The sequence below is a fragment of the Corapipo altera genome, unplaced genomic scaffold, assembly GCF_003945725.1.
Source record: "Corapipo altera isolate COAL_440 unplaced genomic scaffold, ASM394572v1 45, whole genome shotgun sequence".
Classification (NCBI taxonomy): Eukaryota; Metazoa; Chordata; class Aves; order Passeriformes; family Pipridae; genus Corapipo; species Corapipo altera.
In genome coordinates, this window is record NW_020884877.1 from 22,789,962 (window position 1) to 22,806,731 (window position 16,770).

At 45.5% G+C, this 16,770-nt stretch overlaps 1 protein-coding gene across 1 annotated transcript in view; it reads left to right on the forward strand.

The window, feature by feature from the left end:
- GLI2 (GLI family zinc finger 2) overlaps window positions 1-16,770 on the forward strand; it is a 190,880-nt gene that overhangs the window by 139,214 nt on the left and 34,896 nt on the right. Inside the window, exons 4-5 of the mRNA XM_027637474.1 lie at window positions 9,912-10,114; window positions 11,791-11,982. Coding sequence (XP_027493275.1) covers window positions 9,912-10,114; window positions 11,791-11,982 — 395 coding nt within the window. The remainder of the gene's footprint in view (window positions 1-9,911; window positions 10,115-11,790; window positions 11,983-16,770) is intronic.

The window sequence follows — 16,770 nt, forward strand, 5'->3', positions numbered from 1 at the left end:
AAATCCTGGCTGGATGTTGCCCAGATTTTTAAAACATTTGTGTTTCATTCAGATTCGCTTTCTTTTTAATGATAAAAAAAAAACAGAAAAGAAAAAAAATAGGTTAAAATTAGAAGAAATTAAAGTTGAAGTGCTGATTTATTGTTAATTTTCTTATTTTGTACAGAAAATTCCAGACACTTCCAAGCGAAAAGCTTGTTTGGAATAAAAAGAGTTTATTCTCTGCACTCATATCACTGAAAAACTTTTACCTAGTTCTGCTCTTCACCATATAATTGCTTACTTTTCAGCATACTTGTAGCAAAGGAAAGGCTGGTTAGATCAGCCAGGCTGCTGGATCAGATCTTACATTACATCTTGAGCTCTTTGAGTGCCATTAGCATTTCCTTTTAGAAGTGAAGAAATATTGACAGTTTCGTAGGTTATCTCGCATTTTACTGCACGTTAGGGCACTTCAAAGTCTTTATGTAGTGATGGGAACTGTCATGAAGTAGATGTGAAAAGGGCCTTTGGTCCAACTAAACCTGTCAGCAAGAAGATTTAGGGCAGATGGTTATTATTAGAAATCAATGTATTTATTATATATTGTTCAGGAATATATCCCTTTGGAGGTTACCGTGAGTGCTGTTGCTGTTTAAAATGTGTCAAATGCCAGTAAAATTAATTCCTGCAAAAAACCCAGGGAGCCCCAACCAAAAGCTTTGTTATTATGGGAATGCACATCTTTTTCTCCTTTGTGCTGTGATGCACCAGAGGCAGATACCTGGTGCGTGTGTGTGTGTGTGAGATGTATTTCTGTGCAGCTATCACAATCAACTCTATATACAGACAGAGCTCCTCTGACTGCTGTGTCTGCAAAGGCTTTGTAGAGATCTGTGCTGTACCTGTTCCCATTTTGTTTTATTCCCCTTTGTAAACTATGGCTTTTTGGTTACTTCCAGTTAGTTACAGCAGCTTACTGCTGCTTAGAGCAAGCACATCATCTGTCCAAAGCCTGAACACCAGCGGTTTTCCCCTGTACTTTAGAAAAGAGAAGCAGGACATTGCAGGTTTTTGTAATTAATTGGATGTAGGGTTTTGTTCCTTGGTGTCTTGTTTAGCTATAGGATTTAAGTTCTAGGACCTTGGATTATGGGAAGAGGGCATTCCCAATAGAAAAGAAGCATATTAGCAGAAGCATTAATGCTGGAAGTCACCATCCTGGAACAAAGATTCATTTTCCGTTCACCCCGTGATTTACAGCACATTCCAACCAAGTGATTTGGCTATGGTCTTCTGGCATAACATTGTTTGCCCTTTCCCTGACATTTTGCATATAAAGAAAAGTTATGAGCTTCTTGGGCATTCAAGGTACCAGGAAATGCAGGAGTCTACCTAATTTGTTAACATGAAATTATAGATGTCAGACATAGACTCTGTTAGTTAACATTGGTTAGAGTAATGCTGCAGCCAGTTGATTGTATTACAGTCATGATGAAGAGGAATGGTCTTTTTTTGCTTTTCTGGGATATGACGGTATGGAGCCAAGGCAGACTTAAAGTGTGATGAATGAATAAGCATTTTCTATGGTTTGCCTGACTCTTCCATGAGCTCCATTGCTGTGGTGTTGCTGCCACTGACTTGCTCTCTCCTCAATGGGTTAGTGCTGGCATAACATGAAAAGAGACTTTTCAGAAGTACTATAGGAATAGTCTTTTAAATGTTAAACCCTTCTGTAGCACTTGGATGTTATTACCTTATAAGGGAGAGAAGCTGCCACCCAAAAGTAGCATAGGAAGAAGACACTGGGCAGGGATCAAAAATTCAGATTTCTTCCCCACAAACATGCACTTCCCGTTTGTTTTCCCAAGCCCAGTGTCTTCACAGCTGCAAGCAAAGTATTCACTTGAAAGTGCTAATATCCTCAACATGTGTCCCAAGGGAAGACAATCAGATGCAGAGAAATGGCTGTGTCACATCTGACACATCTCTCCAACACTCATTTCCCGCATCCCCACACCAATGTTCAATCCTCTCAGATCTCCCTCAGATCTGCCCTCAGGATCTGGTCCATATCTGCACCTCTCTGCATCTCTTTCCCCACTGCTTCCCTCCTTGCTTGCTCCTCCAGCTTACCATGCCACTGCCCAGCTTTCATCCCCTCCCAGCCCTGAGCCTGCAGTGTTTTGATACCCCAGCTCTTGAATTTAGTGACTACTGGAATCACATTCTCATGCCTGTTGGTTTCAGCCTGAAGCTCACATGCCTCCAGGTTTGCACTGCTCCTTAGATTTGTCACTGAACTCCTTTTACTGGCTCCTGCACTTCTATCCATGCTTTCCTTTATGTCTTTTCTCTCACTTTCCTTCCCTCACTCGCCCTCAGCTACCTTCCTTGAAGTTCCCCTTCTTAAAATATCCTGCTTCTCTGAAGGCTTTCATCATTAATCTCTCAAGAAACTATCTTAGAGACTCATCTGCTGTGCTTTGATTTATTCGTTGTGTGGTTTTTTTGGCGAGTATCTCACAAGAACTGAGCTGGTCATCCTTCTACCTCCATTGCTAAAGGAAAGCTTGTGTGAAAAGGTGGGCTTTCAGAACTTAAATTAAAAGATCATGTAAGTAAGATAATTGGATAAAAAAGGATATTAGGATCTGAAACAGAATGTTTACTTGCTTTGATGTGCTTTGGGAACATATGTCTGCACCGTGGGTTGTGTGGCTGATTAAGTATAAAACAATTTGAGAAAAAATCACCACTATTAAGCTTAAATCAAAGATCTCTCCCCAAGACACTAATTTGATTTGGGTTTGAAGGTCCCATATCACCCCTAATTTCTGCCTTTGATGTCTTGCTTCTTTGTATGTTGTATAGTGGAGGGCAACCTTACTTATAAAAATTTGCATTTTTTTTCCATTTTAAAAGCAAATATTGATATTGTTGTTGTGTTGCAGTTGTGGCTACAAATGTCAGCCAAAACTAGACCTGTGTTGTGGTAAATGCAGCATAAATACAATAAGAAACCATATGTGGTTAGGAGAGCTTTTAATCTGAGAACTAATTCCTGTACTCAAGCTCCCAACTTTGCTCCCTCCAGAAGCTGCCCTTGTCCCCTGAGGCTACCAACAACCTGTGAGCTCAAAAACTTTGTTAACTTATGGTGGAACTTAGATGAAAAAACGTTTCAAGCTCTAAACCAAAACACTTTTGATTTCATTGATTAAAAAATAATACTCATATATCAGGTGAAATCAAATCTTTTGTTTGATTGGTTCTTGTGTTTAGATATTTTAGACCGAGAATTGAAGTCAGGTATGTTTGAAAATGGAATGACCTTTCAAAAGGAAAAATAAAAGACTTTTACCTTTTTTTTTTTTCACTTTTGAAACAAAAAAATTCTTATTCTTATCTGGAACAAATATTTTAAATTTCCCTCCTACACTAGAAGTTACATTAAGTCTTGAACATGTCTTTCTAAGGGATGGAAAAAAATTATGCTAAGAAATTGTACCTGCCTTAGGTTATGATACTGTGTAGATGAAAAACAGAGGAGTCACACTGGAGACCTGTTCTTGTTGCTCCTGTCATCAGAGGCAGTTTCCTTTGGCTTCACTGGTGCAAGATTAGAGTTTATGTCATGACAACTACTATTGCCAATGGATTCAGAGTGGGATTTTTTGTACCTAAATCCTTTTCAAAGCACTGCCCAAACCATAAATTCACAAATAAGGCATTTCATATTCAGGGATCTGTGTCTGTTAAGGTCCAGTGGAATTACCACAGTTATGTAATTTGACACTGGCCACGCTGGCCATAGGATTCACCTCTTTAACTTCTACAGTGGGAGAAATTACTATTTCATGCTGTTAAAACTTCAAACCTTGCAGTGAACTTGGAGCTCTTTTAGAAAAACATCCATTTTTGTCATACAGTCTTCCTGAATTTACCAGTTTCGTTCATAAACCCATCCAATGGGAACTTGCCCTTACTGTTAAAAAATATCTTTTTAAATAGATTTTTTTATTGTTAAAAATCTTTTTTAAAATTACTTTTTATGCCTCCTGTGCCTCAAAGACATGTTTGAGGGGAAAAGAGAAAATAGAAACTGCATGAACCATGCCCATTAAATTTCTGCAGGCAAGCTGTAAAAATTTTTGTCCAGATTCACAGTCTCCATAACATCTTCTTATAAGTAAGAGCATTAATTGCTGAATTAGCAAAGATAGGTCTGATTTGCTATATATTCATCTTTGTGAGTGTGAGAAAAAAATTATGAACCTTATTTTAGAGCTGAGAAGATCCAGGGTAAAAAAAAATAAAATTACTTGTGCTGAGCATCCTGGCAGGGGCAGGGTCTGGGAGTTATCAGTGATGTCTCTTGAGTCCCCATCCCCATCTCTTTGTAGCGGGACACATAAGCTGGCGTCTTCAATTCGACAGCCTTATATTCAAGCAGCAGGTCACTTTACTGGATAATTATCAGCTTGTTGCAGTGCTGGGAGAGCTGGGAAGCACGAGTGATTCCCCATCGCCTCATTACCAGGCTGCCCTGCGCTCCCTGGCAGTGGCTGGGGGGAGAGAGGCAGCTGCACGGCAGCTCTGTGCTGCTCCTTCCATACATCCTCTGCTCTCAGAGCGTAAAAAATGGGAGGGAGGGAAATCTTTGTGAGTGATCAAATACCATGTGAATTTGATAGTCGTGGCCCAGGTTTGACCTCTGAAAGGTACCTTGTTTTGAGGGACCTCGTGGGGTTTGATCCTGAGGGTACCGCACAACTGTTGCGACCTCTCGCCCTTCCTGTTGTAAGGGACTTTAAATCAGAAATAAACAGATGTGAAGTTGAGGGGCTGGTGAGAGCTGTTTAGACTGAATCATTTAGCATGGATCCTGAGGCACTTAAGGTTTCCTGTTGAATACAGCTTTGGCATCCCATACATACAGTGTCTGCCATGAGAGCAGTCCATTTTTGGGCATCTATATGGCTCCCCTCCATCTCCTTCAAACATTAGGTGATATTCTGGGTACACAGTACTTGGAAAACTAGACCAGGAAGTTCTGTTTAAAACAAAACAAAAGCAAAAGTTTTTGTGTGGAGTTTAGACAGGATTGTTGGCTTTAAAAGCTTTTTCTCTTGTAAGAAAACTCTACCAGGCTATGATACCCCGCTCCATGGGTAGTTCTGTTTCTCACTTCCATGTCTGTTTTGCAGCTATGCATTTTTTTTTTTTACAACAAAACAATTGCCTTCAAGTGTCCATATTCCATTAAGCATATGGAAAAGTATTCAGCCCTTTGTTTTCAGCTGAATAAATTTATTTGTCACTTAAGTATTAATTTAGACTAGTCATGGGACATTAGTGCTGGTTAATTGTCCCCATTTTTCTGGGTTTTATTTAACTGATGGAGGCTATTTCAGAAATGTGCAACTCTTTTAACTGTTACATTCATTGCTGAGTGCCCCTTGCAGAGGTTCCAGACTCACATGCAGCAACCGCGAGATGTTACCACATCTCCACCGCGCAAGATTTTGGGATTGCTGGTGCATGTCCACAGAGGGAGAGCAGGATGAGAAAAACTCACCCCAAGGCCCTGTTTGTAGCAGCCTGCACTGGTTTTGCCAGTCCCTGAGGTTTTGCCTTCCCAGGAGCCCCAGTTCATCCACGATGGGACCACGAGGATTCTTTCTCAGCACTGCATCCAGCTGTGATGCATTGCACGCAGCACACACGCACCTTCTGTGAGCAGTGGCATCAAAGACAAGCAACTGCCAAGCCCCAAGGGCACACACAGGGACACAGTGGTCTGCCTCACTAAAACCACAGCCTATGTCTTTTTGCCTTGGTTTTCAAAGGAAAACTGCCGGGTCCTTCCCCCATACTTTGGGATGAGACTGCAGAGCTTCAGATGAGCTGTCACTCCTTTCAGAAAAACCAAAGTGGCAGGAGAATTAAACAGATCTCTTTTCCCCAGTGGAAGAACCATTAAGGAGCAACCAGGTCCTGGGAAACCACCAAAGTGTCCCACCAGCAGTATGTGTCATGTCTCAGATGCTGGTATCTCTCCTTTTGCTGACTGTGCTTCTCCACTGCCACATGTTACCTCTGCCCGACAGTTCTGCTCTGCAGGCAGCTGGAGCCAGGTAAACAGTGCAAGGATTTCTACTCTCCAAGGGGAGTCATCCACTGCCCAGGTGGACCTACAGACCGGCTCTGTAAAGCCTTTAGCAGCTTGCATGCATCCAGCATCACCATGAGGCTCTGCAACCCTTAGGTGGGATCAGGTAATGTCTCCCACACCTCAGTGTCTCCCTCTGTTAAGAGAGCAGCGAAGGAAAAGCCTCTCCTGGGTGGGGAAGGAAATGAATCCAGGCTCACGTGCTTTGTCAGAGATGCAAATTGCTCTACAAGTCCTGGGCATTAATTATAGAGCCTGGGCTTCTTGCTGGAGCTACAGGGAAAACAGGCCCCTGGCTCACATTAAATTTAATGGCGTTTGGACACCCAATTCCCTTAGCCTATTTGAAAACCAGAATCCCACTTTCTAGAGAAATATATGTGGTCAGGTGAAATCCTTCATCCTACTGCAGATGGCACCGTTTTTACAGCGCTGTTTTCAGCAAAGCCAGGAGCTCTCCCCCAGGTGCTGGGGTGTTTTCCTCATGCCGTCGTCCATGGGATCCAGGAAGAAAGATGGTAGTGATATGGATAGCAGAGGTCTGGGCAGGGAGCTCTGTGGACAGGCTGAGAAGTGCAGCTCTGGCACCATGGCTTTATTGCATGGGCTGGTTCACAACACCAAGCTAAAAACAGGGTATGGGGCATGTTCCACTTGCCCTGGATGTGAGCTGGGCATGGAGACAGAGTTACCTTCTCCCAGCACTGCTTCGTCTCTCTTCCACTGCCTCTAAAGAGCAGGATCTGATGGTTCTCTACCAGAAGCAGACCTGTGAGGCTACCACTACCTCTCACTGTATTGTTGCAATGCCAATGCAATAGCTCAGTGTGGGACTTAGGGTTTAGATAAGAAATAATGCAACTGGGAGCAGGAAAAGCAGGAAAAAAATCAAACTTTTGGGGAGTTAGGAGCAGAGGATCCCTCTGGCTGAGTGAGTTGTTCCTGGTAGACAGCTACTGGAAGCCATGTTATTTTGGGATGTGCTGTACCATGGGATGGTGTTTTGCTAGAATTGTAGGTGTACAAAAGTGATCCCTGCCTCGGAGGGCTCACAGGAGCCAGACCTGGATGAGAGTATGGCTGTCATAGTCCACAGATGGAACAATGAGCAAGGATGGGCTTTAAACAGAGCCACAAGGAGCAGCCTGCTCTCCAGCTCAGTCTTTGTGCACAGGGCCAACCTCATGTTCAAACACCAGCTGCATGCATTTTGGGGGAATTCTTGATCTTTTTCCCAGTGTTACCTCTTTGGACAGGGTGGGGTTTTCCTGTTCTGAGGGACTCCAGCATTTCTGCCCAATTTAGCACAGAGAAAATGAACAGCAAACCCTTCATATTGTTATACGCATTTTAGATGTCGGCCTCACAGTTTGATCAGCAGAGGCTCCGAAGGCTCGTAAACCTGGTAATACATAGTTCCAAGACTGCATCAAAGAAGTTCACAACCCTTTTGGGAGAAGCTGTGAGTACTGATGAAAGAGGGAACTTATTGTATATGTAAGAAAACTTCTTTCATGGCTTATGTATTAAGGCAGGCTCTGTGGCCCAGGGAAGATTGGGGCTGCTTTTAATTTACATCGCCCCTCACTTATATTAAGTCTTCGTCAGAAGAAAAATTAGTCAGATGTTTTCTTAATGACATCATTTTTTTTAATCCCGTTTCATTTTTTCCAGATGAGGCGGTGGAGATTATTAGAAATGAATTGAAACTAAATCTGGAACAGAGACTTTGATTCACTTCTCCCTCCTCCCTGGTAGAAATAAATTGGTCGGCTCCATGCTCGGCCGCCTTTATTAGCAGCCTCGACAGAAACCAGCCCCGGCGGCCTCGGCTGCAGCTTTCCGAGCTTGCCACCACCACAGCTGACATCATGGCGAGAGGCACCGGAGAGTGACTTTGGTCACCCTATAATTTTGGTAGCAGAAGGCCATGGCGATGCAGGTGGGGAGGTTACGAGGTCTGAAACAGCCATGCCATCATCAGTTTGTCTTTCAGTGTCATAAAAGAAAACAGGGTCGATGCTGGTGGGTTTTCCTCTAGCTAAAACCTGGCCTGGGTCCGATGAGTGCCTGTGTCGGTGGCTGTGCCTCTCGGCAAGTTTTTTATATCTGATAGGTTTTCACTGCCTGGTATTTCACACCAGCGAGCCACAAGAGTATATTGCTACAGGAAAGTACTTTGAACTATAAATATTTCAGAAGGTATTTAATTTACTACCCATCATCAGAAAGTGTTCAAAAAGCCACAAGGTTTACTAATTTATCAGAAAGACAGAGAAACACACGGAAGATCAAACAAAGGCAAACATGCTCATTAAACTGCTGAATAAGTCTGCAAAGCCTGTATTACATTTCTGTGTGGTTTTGTTGATATGCAAGAATTACAAATAAATTAAAATGCACCTGAACTGTTGATAAGACAGGGTGGGACTGTGATCCTGAGGTGCAGGAGGCATGTCTAAACAGCTCAGATCATCGTGTTTGTGGTTGTCTGTGCATGGAGAGACAGATCTTATATGCATAATATAATATGCATACAATGGCATATTTGGATAGTCTTAGGGAAGGACCTTTCTAGTAACTTCCCTTAGATCAGCCCATGTTCCAGATCCCTGACCTGCAAATCCCTGTTGTCTCCCGTGCTTAGGGTGCAGCCCTTGGGGTGCACATCCATCTCTCTCTGCTTTGCTAGAGCACCCAGCCAGGGACAAATCCCGTCCCTGCTGTGACCTGTGTGTCAACAACAGCTCTGCTTCCAGCAGTCTGTGAGTACGGAGAGAGCTAATACAAAGCAGATTTTGCTCTTTTGTTTTGCCTAATGACAGCTCTGCCTCTTTTGGTGTCTAGCTCAGATTTTCTGCTTCTCCAGTCAGGGCGAGTAACTTTTTCTCCTGTCCTTGCACCCTCTGCAGTTTGTCTAAGAGGCTGGAAGGTACAGTAGGACACGTGGCTGGGAGAAGTCCGCTGACTTTCTTTTCCATCCTGGTTCACCCTTCAAAAAACTGCTTAAACACTGAAACATGCGACTTTTTTTTGTTACCTGCTGAATCCCTCAGCATGCAGGGATCTTCTTTCTCTGGTAGCGCTTGGCCCAAGGAAGATCTGAGGGATTTAAGAGAGTTGGCCCCCAGAAAGCATGCAGTAAAACCTCTCATGAACTTTTGCCCTCTGAACCTTACCACCAGCCTGTCAAGGAGGTTTGTGCTAGCCGTGATGGACGCAGGAGGGGAGAGCTGCTTTGCTGGCACTGGCCAAGCTGCACGTGCTGGGCCGAGCAAAGCACAGCTCAAGATCACATAAATTCTCCTTGAGCCATTTGCATCCTTGCACAGGCATCCCTGTTCGGGGCTTTGTCTGCACATGGCACCACTAAACAGCTGGATACCCAGGGGCAGTGGGTAGCTTGTGTAGCCAGCATCCCCATGCAAGGAGAGGGTGGGACCTCTAGCATGGGGTGTGTTCCATGCCGCCTGTGTGTGCAGGCACTGCCTGAAGCAGCTCATGCTCGTTTTCACAGCAGCCCATTTGGGGTGAGCCACCTTGCGTGCATATATGTTTAGTGCAATACAGGTGCTTGTCTGTGGGAAACTTGGGGACTTCAGGCTCTGTGTATGCCAAGAGGGGATGTTCTTCCCACTATGTGCTTGAACTCCTCTCTCGTGGGCAAAGGCAGTGGGGCAGGACAGAGAAGGGTGGCAGGCAGCTATGCCCGCCCCGAGTGGCTGTGAGTGACAGCGTGTCTCTGTTTTCTTCCCAGGCCTCCTCCTTTGAGCGGCAGTCCCGTCATCTCCGACATCTCCCTCATCCGCTTGTCTCCACACCCAGCCGGGCCTGGCGAGTCACCCTTCAGCCCACCACACCCATACGTGGCACCCCACATGGAGCATTACCTCCGCTCTGTCCACGGCAGCCCCACGCTCTCCGTCATCTCTGCTGCCAGGGGCCTCAGCCCCGCTGACGGTAAGACACTGTGCTACTGGTACTGCAGTGATTTTGTAGCTCATCAGTACTGAAATTCCCTAAAACTGGGGGATTTACAGCTGCAAAGGCTCTGCAGCTGCTCTCTGAAGTGGGAGAGCTGTCTCTCTTTTTGGTTTTTTTTTTTTCCCCCTTTAACTACACATTTGTTTTGCATCATCGCACTGAGAAAGCAGAGCGTGAGAATAGCTATTACTGCTGGATCATATTATAAATATTTTGCTTAAAGTACGTTCCTTTCTGCAGCACTCTCATCTCTCTTATGAGCTTCCCTGATCTTACATCTCTACTGGGAACCCTGTTCCCCCAAAGAGGGTCACAGTTGCTCTGGCTGCCTGGTCTGTCTGGGACTGACATTGCAGAGGAGGCAACGCCAGCTGGGTTATCCCCTGTGGGCTTTATATCTGTGGTCAGGGTGGCTCTAGAGTGAAGGAGAAGGGCCATACTTTTTTCCTTCTTACTCTGAAGCTGCCCTGCAGCCAATTTTGGGGAAGGCAAGGGTGTGTGGGGAGCTGGCACTGGGTGCAGGCAGAGGTAATCATGTTCTTTGAGCCCCATCAGACCTTGTGATAGGGAGCTGGTGACAAAAATGTCCAGGCCAGGAAAGGGGAAAATGCACAACACTGCTTGCACTTGGCGAGGTATAAGTCATGCCCTGCTTCATCAGAAGAGCTTCGTTACATGGTTGCAGGTGGCTGGCTCAGTGCCCAGGGAGCAGCTGAGGTTTGGGGACCTGGTCTCTGTGCACCCAGCAAACCCCAACATCTCCTGGCTCCTGAGCTGCTGCAGGGGCAGGCAGCCCTTTGCTGCTGCAAAGCAAAGTGCACCAGAGAGCAACAAGGCCCCTGGATTAGTGCCTAGCAGCATAAAACCATCTTCTGTGGCTAAAAAAAAAATCTCTAGAGTGATGGGGACATGCATGTGTCTTCTTCCCTCCCCTAAAACGTCATCCGAACTCTCAGCCTCCCGCCCCAGAGAGGTCTGATGGCTGGTGTGCGTGTGCTCTGCCTCGTCCTCTCCTTCCAAAGCCAGTTTCATTGTTTGCTGTGGAATAAAGGCATTGTGTTTGGGGTTGCTTTTCTTTTCCTTTTTTTTTTTTTTGTTTAAGGCGGTGGTAAATAAGTTAATGGGGCAAGCGGGTGGGGAGGCAGGTTTGAAAAATTACAGCTGGGAGAAAGTGAGTGTAATTGGCTTTGGCAGCCAAAATGGTTTTATGCTGCCAGACACTAAACCTAGTTCTATGCATTAGACCTTGGCTTTAATTTCCTCACGCTGCTATCGGGAACTGGGCTGCATTTGTCTTTCCTTTCTAATAGGCAGGGATGTTAATGCTGACAGGGTTACTGCTGCCGGCAAGCTGGGCCCTCTCCCCCCTCCCAGGGGTGCTGGCTGCGTCCGAACGGGAGGATTATTAGAAGGGGGAACGAGAGATTGTTTATAAATTTGCGGAAACAGAGGAATGCAGAGGCCCCAGCTTAGTCTCTTTTGTCCGCAGAAGCACGCCCAAGCACACGTCACGAGAGCCCTACACAGAGCCGTGTGGCTGGGGCTGGCGGGGGGTACGGGGGGAGACAGGGCCTCCAACGTCAGCACCAAGGTCTAACATAGCAGTGGGAACCTTCTCCTCATGTTTTTCTCCTTGCCTGCGGCTCCAACAGTGGCTCATGAGCACCTGAAGGAACGAGGTCTCTTCGGGCTGCCCGCACCACCACCGGGAGCCAACCCCGCCGACTACTACCACCAAATGACGCTGATGGCCGGCCACCCAAACCCCTACGGGGACCTCCTCATGCAGGGCGGGGGAGCAGCCAGCACAGCACACCTCCACGATTACCTCAGCCCCGTTGACGGTGAGTAGCAGTTTGGGTCCTCCCTGGCATGACTGAAATTTTGGGATAGATGGATGAGGCTGCCCTCCAGGTGGAGGTTGCTATATGTGGTGACTGCCCTGCTGAAACCCATGGGTGCTGCACTATAATTTTGGGCTTGAAAGGTCACCTGTTTCCAAAATATACATAATTTAAAATACATACATCATGGTCTCTTACGGTGGCATGTTTGCTGCATGGCTGCTGGTCCAGTGAGGGAGGGCATTGCTGCTGTCCTGCTGCACTGACCATGGGTGACCCTTGGGGGCAACCTCCAGCTCCAGCTCCCCATCCCACCCAATGTTTAGCCTGGTTGGTGTCTTTGGAAAAGGAGGGCCATTTCCATGCATAGCCATGCTAGGCACAGTGGACCTGTCACCTTTGTTGGGACCTCCCAGGTCCCCAGGGAGAAAAAATATGTTAACAGGGAACCGTGGTGGAGAGAATATGTTAGTACTTTTTGGGAGGAAAAAATGTGGGAATGTGGTATTTGTGCTGGTATTGAGTGTTATAAACCCAGAAAGCTCTTGCTCCTGGCTAAATGAAAAAGAAATAGAATCATGTTAGGCACTGTGGTGCTGAGTCACCCCTGTGGCCTAACTGCTGCCCTGGTGAGATGCGTAAAATCTATCTGGAAGCTTATCTGAGGTTCAAATGATTTTTAGAGCTGTTAGAAATGTCTTTACTTTCACTTTATGCTGCATCTTGTGAGAAGTGGGGTTATACAGATACTACAGAGGGCAGTTTGGGGATTATTTCTGCTGCAAGAAAGAGAAGTCTCAGCTCGACTTTTAGATCCAGCTTCTGTTTCCCAGGATGCCTTTGGATTTGCCTGTGGACCATTATAATTTTTGGAGTGGAGATCTGCATCGTTTCATTACCGCTTCAAAGTTTCTGTTGTTGAGCTTTTAAGATGAAAGACTTTGTGGTCTTGCTGCTTCATAAAGTGACTGGTTTAGAATGATAAAAGCTGTTCTGGCTGTTCAGTGATGGGGGCTTACAGATATTTCTAATGAAAAAACAGTTTCTTGTCTGCAGCTGCTGTGGAAGTTTTACCTGAACAGTCATTTTCTGCTGCCAATTCTTAGATTAATCGGCAATTTGAATCTCACTCTGAAAGGGAGGACATGTGCTCCTTGGTACCATCCTACCCTCTAACACCCACAATATATCCTGGGCTTCTCTGCTACAAAGCAGCTGGTCAGTAAAACTGCTCTGTCTTCCTTCCAAAGGGTTAATGCCTGTGGTTATAGCAAATGGGTGCAAACCAGCCCTGCCAAGTTCTCCTCGGGCTTATGAAGAAGACTCCTTCCTCCTTCCCTCCTTATTAGTCCATCTCTGACCAGCAGTGCCTCACTGAAGTGCCAGATAAACAACCAGGAAGGGAAGCAATCACAACTGTTTTTGTGGTAACGTAGGCTGGCTCTCAACGCATCAAGATGTTTCATCCTCTGGTTTGCTGAAGATCAGTCTTTATCTGAGGTACTGAGATGCTCCCCTTGGCAGAAGACTCTCGTACTGTTTGCCTTCTCCTGAAAACAACTCTAGAGTGAATCATGTATCAAAGATTGTCAGTTTCATGCAGCCGAGCTCGTAACTGTGATTCACTGCAGAGCCAGGACTCACCAAGCATTTATGATGATCCTTTGGTAAAGCTTTGCTGATGAGTAACTGGAAAGCATTTTCTGGACCTTCACATGTTCTGCTTGAGATGAAAACTTTCAAACACCGTGAGAATGTGACATGAGACACCAGAAGGCTACTTTTTAAGAATGTGTAAAAGAGCAGCAGCCCAGTGCCAGTTCTCTGGTCTATGTGTTTGGGTTTATCCATCAGCCGGAGAAAGGAGAGAACTGTGCATTATTAAGACAGAAAGTAAAATAGATGGCTCTGAAATGCTGGCTGAGGAACCAGCATCTCCTTCTCTTTTTAGAAAGTTATTTAAAAAATTTAAATCAGCAGGGCCTAAGTAAATAGTTGAACAGATAATTTAATAAAGCAACCTCTTATGGTGTTTTTCTGAGACAGGAATATCAGTAGCATGCATAAAACCCCAGTGAGTCACCACCTCACTGAGTCTGTCATTCAGAGAGCCCTTTTCTTCTCAGGGAGCCCGAGAACACTGAAACCTTACAAGAATTTGTTTGCAGCATTGTCACACACCTGTGATAACACTGGCACCTGTGAAAGAAAAAGCAGCAGATAAGCATATATTAAACCTGGCCTATTCAGTGTCACATCACCTCCAAACATCTGCAGGTTCGTGGGAGGCCTAGACACTGGGTATGGTAGTTCTTCCACAGACACAGTCTTTCTGGTTGCTGTAGTTGCGTTTCTTGGAGGATTTCTCAATGCCTTCATGGTTTTTGTCTTGTGTATTTCATCCCATCACATGTCTAGGGTCAAGAAAAGTAATAGGATATAAATGTTGTCTGGAGCTTGTTGGTGCCAAACCTGTGCCACGTCTTCTGTGTTAAAATGCTGACTGAGCTAGAGTACCCAGAGCTGCATCTTTTGCAGGGTTTTCAGTGTGCAGCTAGAAGTAGTTACACCCCTAAAGTAGACCAGAGTTAAGTTTTACACACCAGACTGCTAGGGTATTGAGGCCAGTTCCAGTGGAGACTAAACAACCCTTCAGTTATTTCTCCCATTTCATTTCCTCACCCAAAGGGGACTCAAAATCCAAGAGTGGAGTTTGAATCCAAGCTTAAACCTGTTTTTTGGAAAGCCTACACTTTAAAATCAAAAGTTAATCACTTTTCAATGTCACAGCATTGCTGATGGGGTAAGTTTGAGACAAACTTACAGGTTCTATTCACCAGATCAAAACAGTCTTTTGCATTTCTATTCTAGAAGTGCTGCTACATGGTGGATTATTTCAGGTGATGGAGTGATTGCACAAGAGCAATCACTGAGGCAGTAAAGACTGGTGGGGAGCACAGATGACCCTGGAGATGACTACAACTTTCTAATCATGTTTAGTACATCCAGCTGTTTTTTGCCCCTAAGCAGGGGGGTTCCTGTGATTACCCTCTGCCCATCAGGAGGTGCCATTTTCTCTCAAGAGGATTCTATCCAGAGTGACTGTATGCTGGTACTGTTATAGCCCTGTACCTCAAAAGATTTCAAAGTGATGTACAAAGCAAAGCTATTACATCACTGGAGACCCCAAAGAGAAAGAAGATCAAATGATCAGTGAGCATAACGGTGGCAGCTTTAGGAAAAAGATCCAGATCTTTGGAATAAGGCTCTATGGCCAGGGTGGGAAGTAGAGATCATCTTTAAATCCATCACTTTGCACAGCATTGAAGGTGTGATTGGGTTGTCCATGCTGAATCAGGGAATGCGGAACAAATATCTTGAGTCCAACTTAGATCCAGGTGGTGCTGCACAGAGGTAGTCCCTCCAGGTCAGGAAGGCTGCGTAGTTGTGTTTGTGCAACCTTACAGTTAGCAATAGCAGGGATGACCCTGCAATGCTGTCACTGAATTTGTCCAGTTCCTGGAGCTAGAGGGAGGATCCCTGCCCTGTTTCTCACTGCCTGGTGCCAGGCAGTCACAAATGTCTTGATTCACAATCAGCTGTAACTGTAACTGGGAAAAGGCTTTGTTCAGCACAGCACAGCCAACAGGCCAGCAGTTGGCATAGTTGCCTGGGATGTGGGCAAATCATCAAGCAGGACTTTATTTCCCCAAATCAAACAGTGATTCAGCTTCACCAGCCTCTTTCAGTCAGTGTTGTTGGAGCCTTTCTACTTGAAGGCAATGATTTAGTAGTCAGCAGGGTAAGAAGCAGGGCTGGCAGTGCAGCCCGGTGGTGACTGCAGTCAGTGGGCACATGTCTGTGAGAGGTGAGCTCAGGACTGTCTTCGGCAGGTCCATGTGAAGTGACTGCTCCATCAGGACGAATGGAGAGAGCCCAGCTTCATGGAGACGTAGGAAGGAAGTGCCTTGCCTGAGGCTGGAGGGACCAGCAGCTCTGGGTTTGCAGGCTGGATGTGCCAGACTGCAGATGACTTCCCAAACAAGCCAGCTGTTGGCTACTCTGGGCAGACGGCGCGCCCTGTAGTCACTTCCTTAAAAACTCTCAAAGACCTATTTTTTTATTGTTTTCTTTGTCCCAGCATTGAATGGAAACTTGCTGAAATCTCAGAAAAGGTTCAGAGAATGGGAAACAATTTCCCACCCATTTCTAGCCAGCAATGCTATTTTTCTCCCCAGAAAAATATGTACAGAAGAGAGAAGAAGTCCCAGAGCATCCCATAAGTGCTGTGTCTGGAATCCTGCTGCATTCTGGTTTCTAAAGAATTCAATTTACATATGCAAGTTGGGTCGACTAAACAGTTACCTTGTGGATTGGGAGTAGAAGAATGCAGCCTTGTCTTTCAGCGAGGATTTGAGGGAAGCATTAGTATTCCTTGAACTGCAAAGTTGATCGGCCTGGGGAGGGAAGAAAGAAGGGTCCCAGGACAGCGTCTGGTGCCAGAACAAATGTCCAGCATCTGCTGCAGTCTGAAAAAGAGGTGTGTTGCCTCTGCAGAAAGAGACAGGGGAATAAGGAACTGGTTACGCAGAGTGTTTGTAGTTCATTGCTGCTGCTTATTGATTAAGGGACCATTCTGTGTTTTTATACTGCTCTTGGATTTAATTTGATGATGGGAGGAGGGGTATATTTCTGTACACTTAGGATGGAGTTTTGTTGGTCAGTGGTCAGGAAGAGGACAATTTTGATAACACTGTATTTGTCCTGGAGCTGGGCCAGGGGATGCAG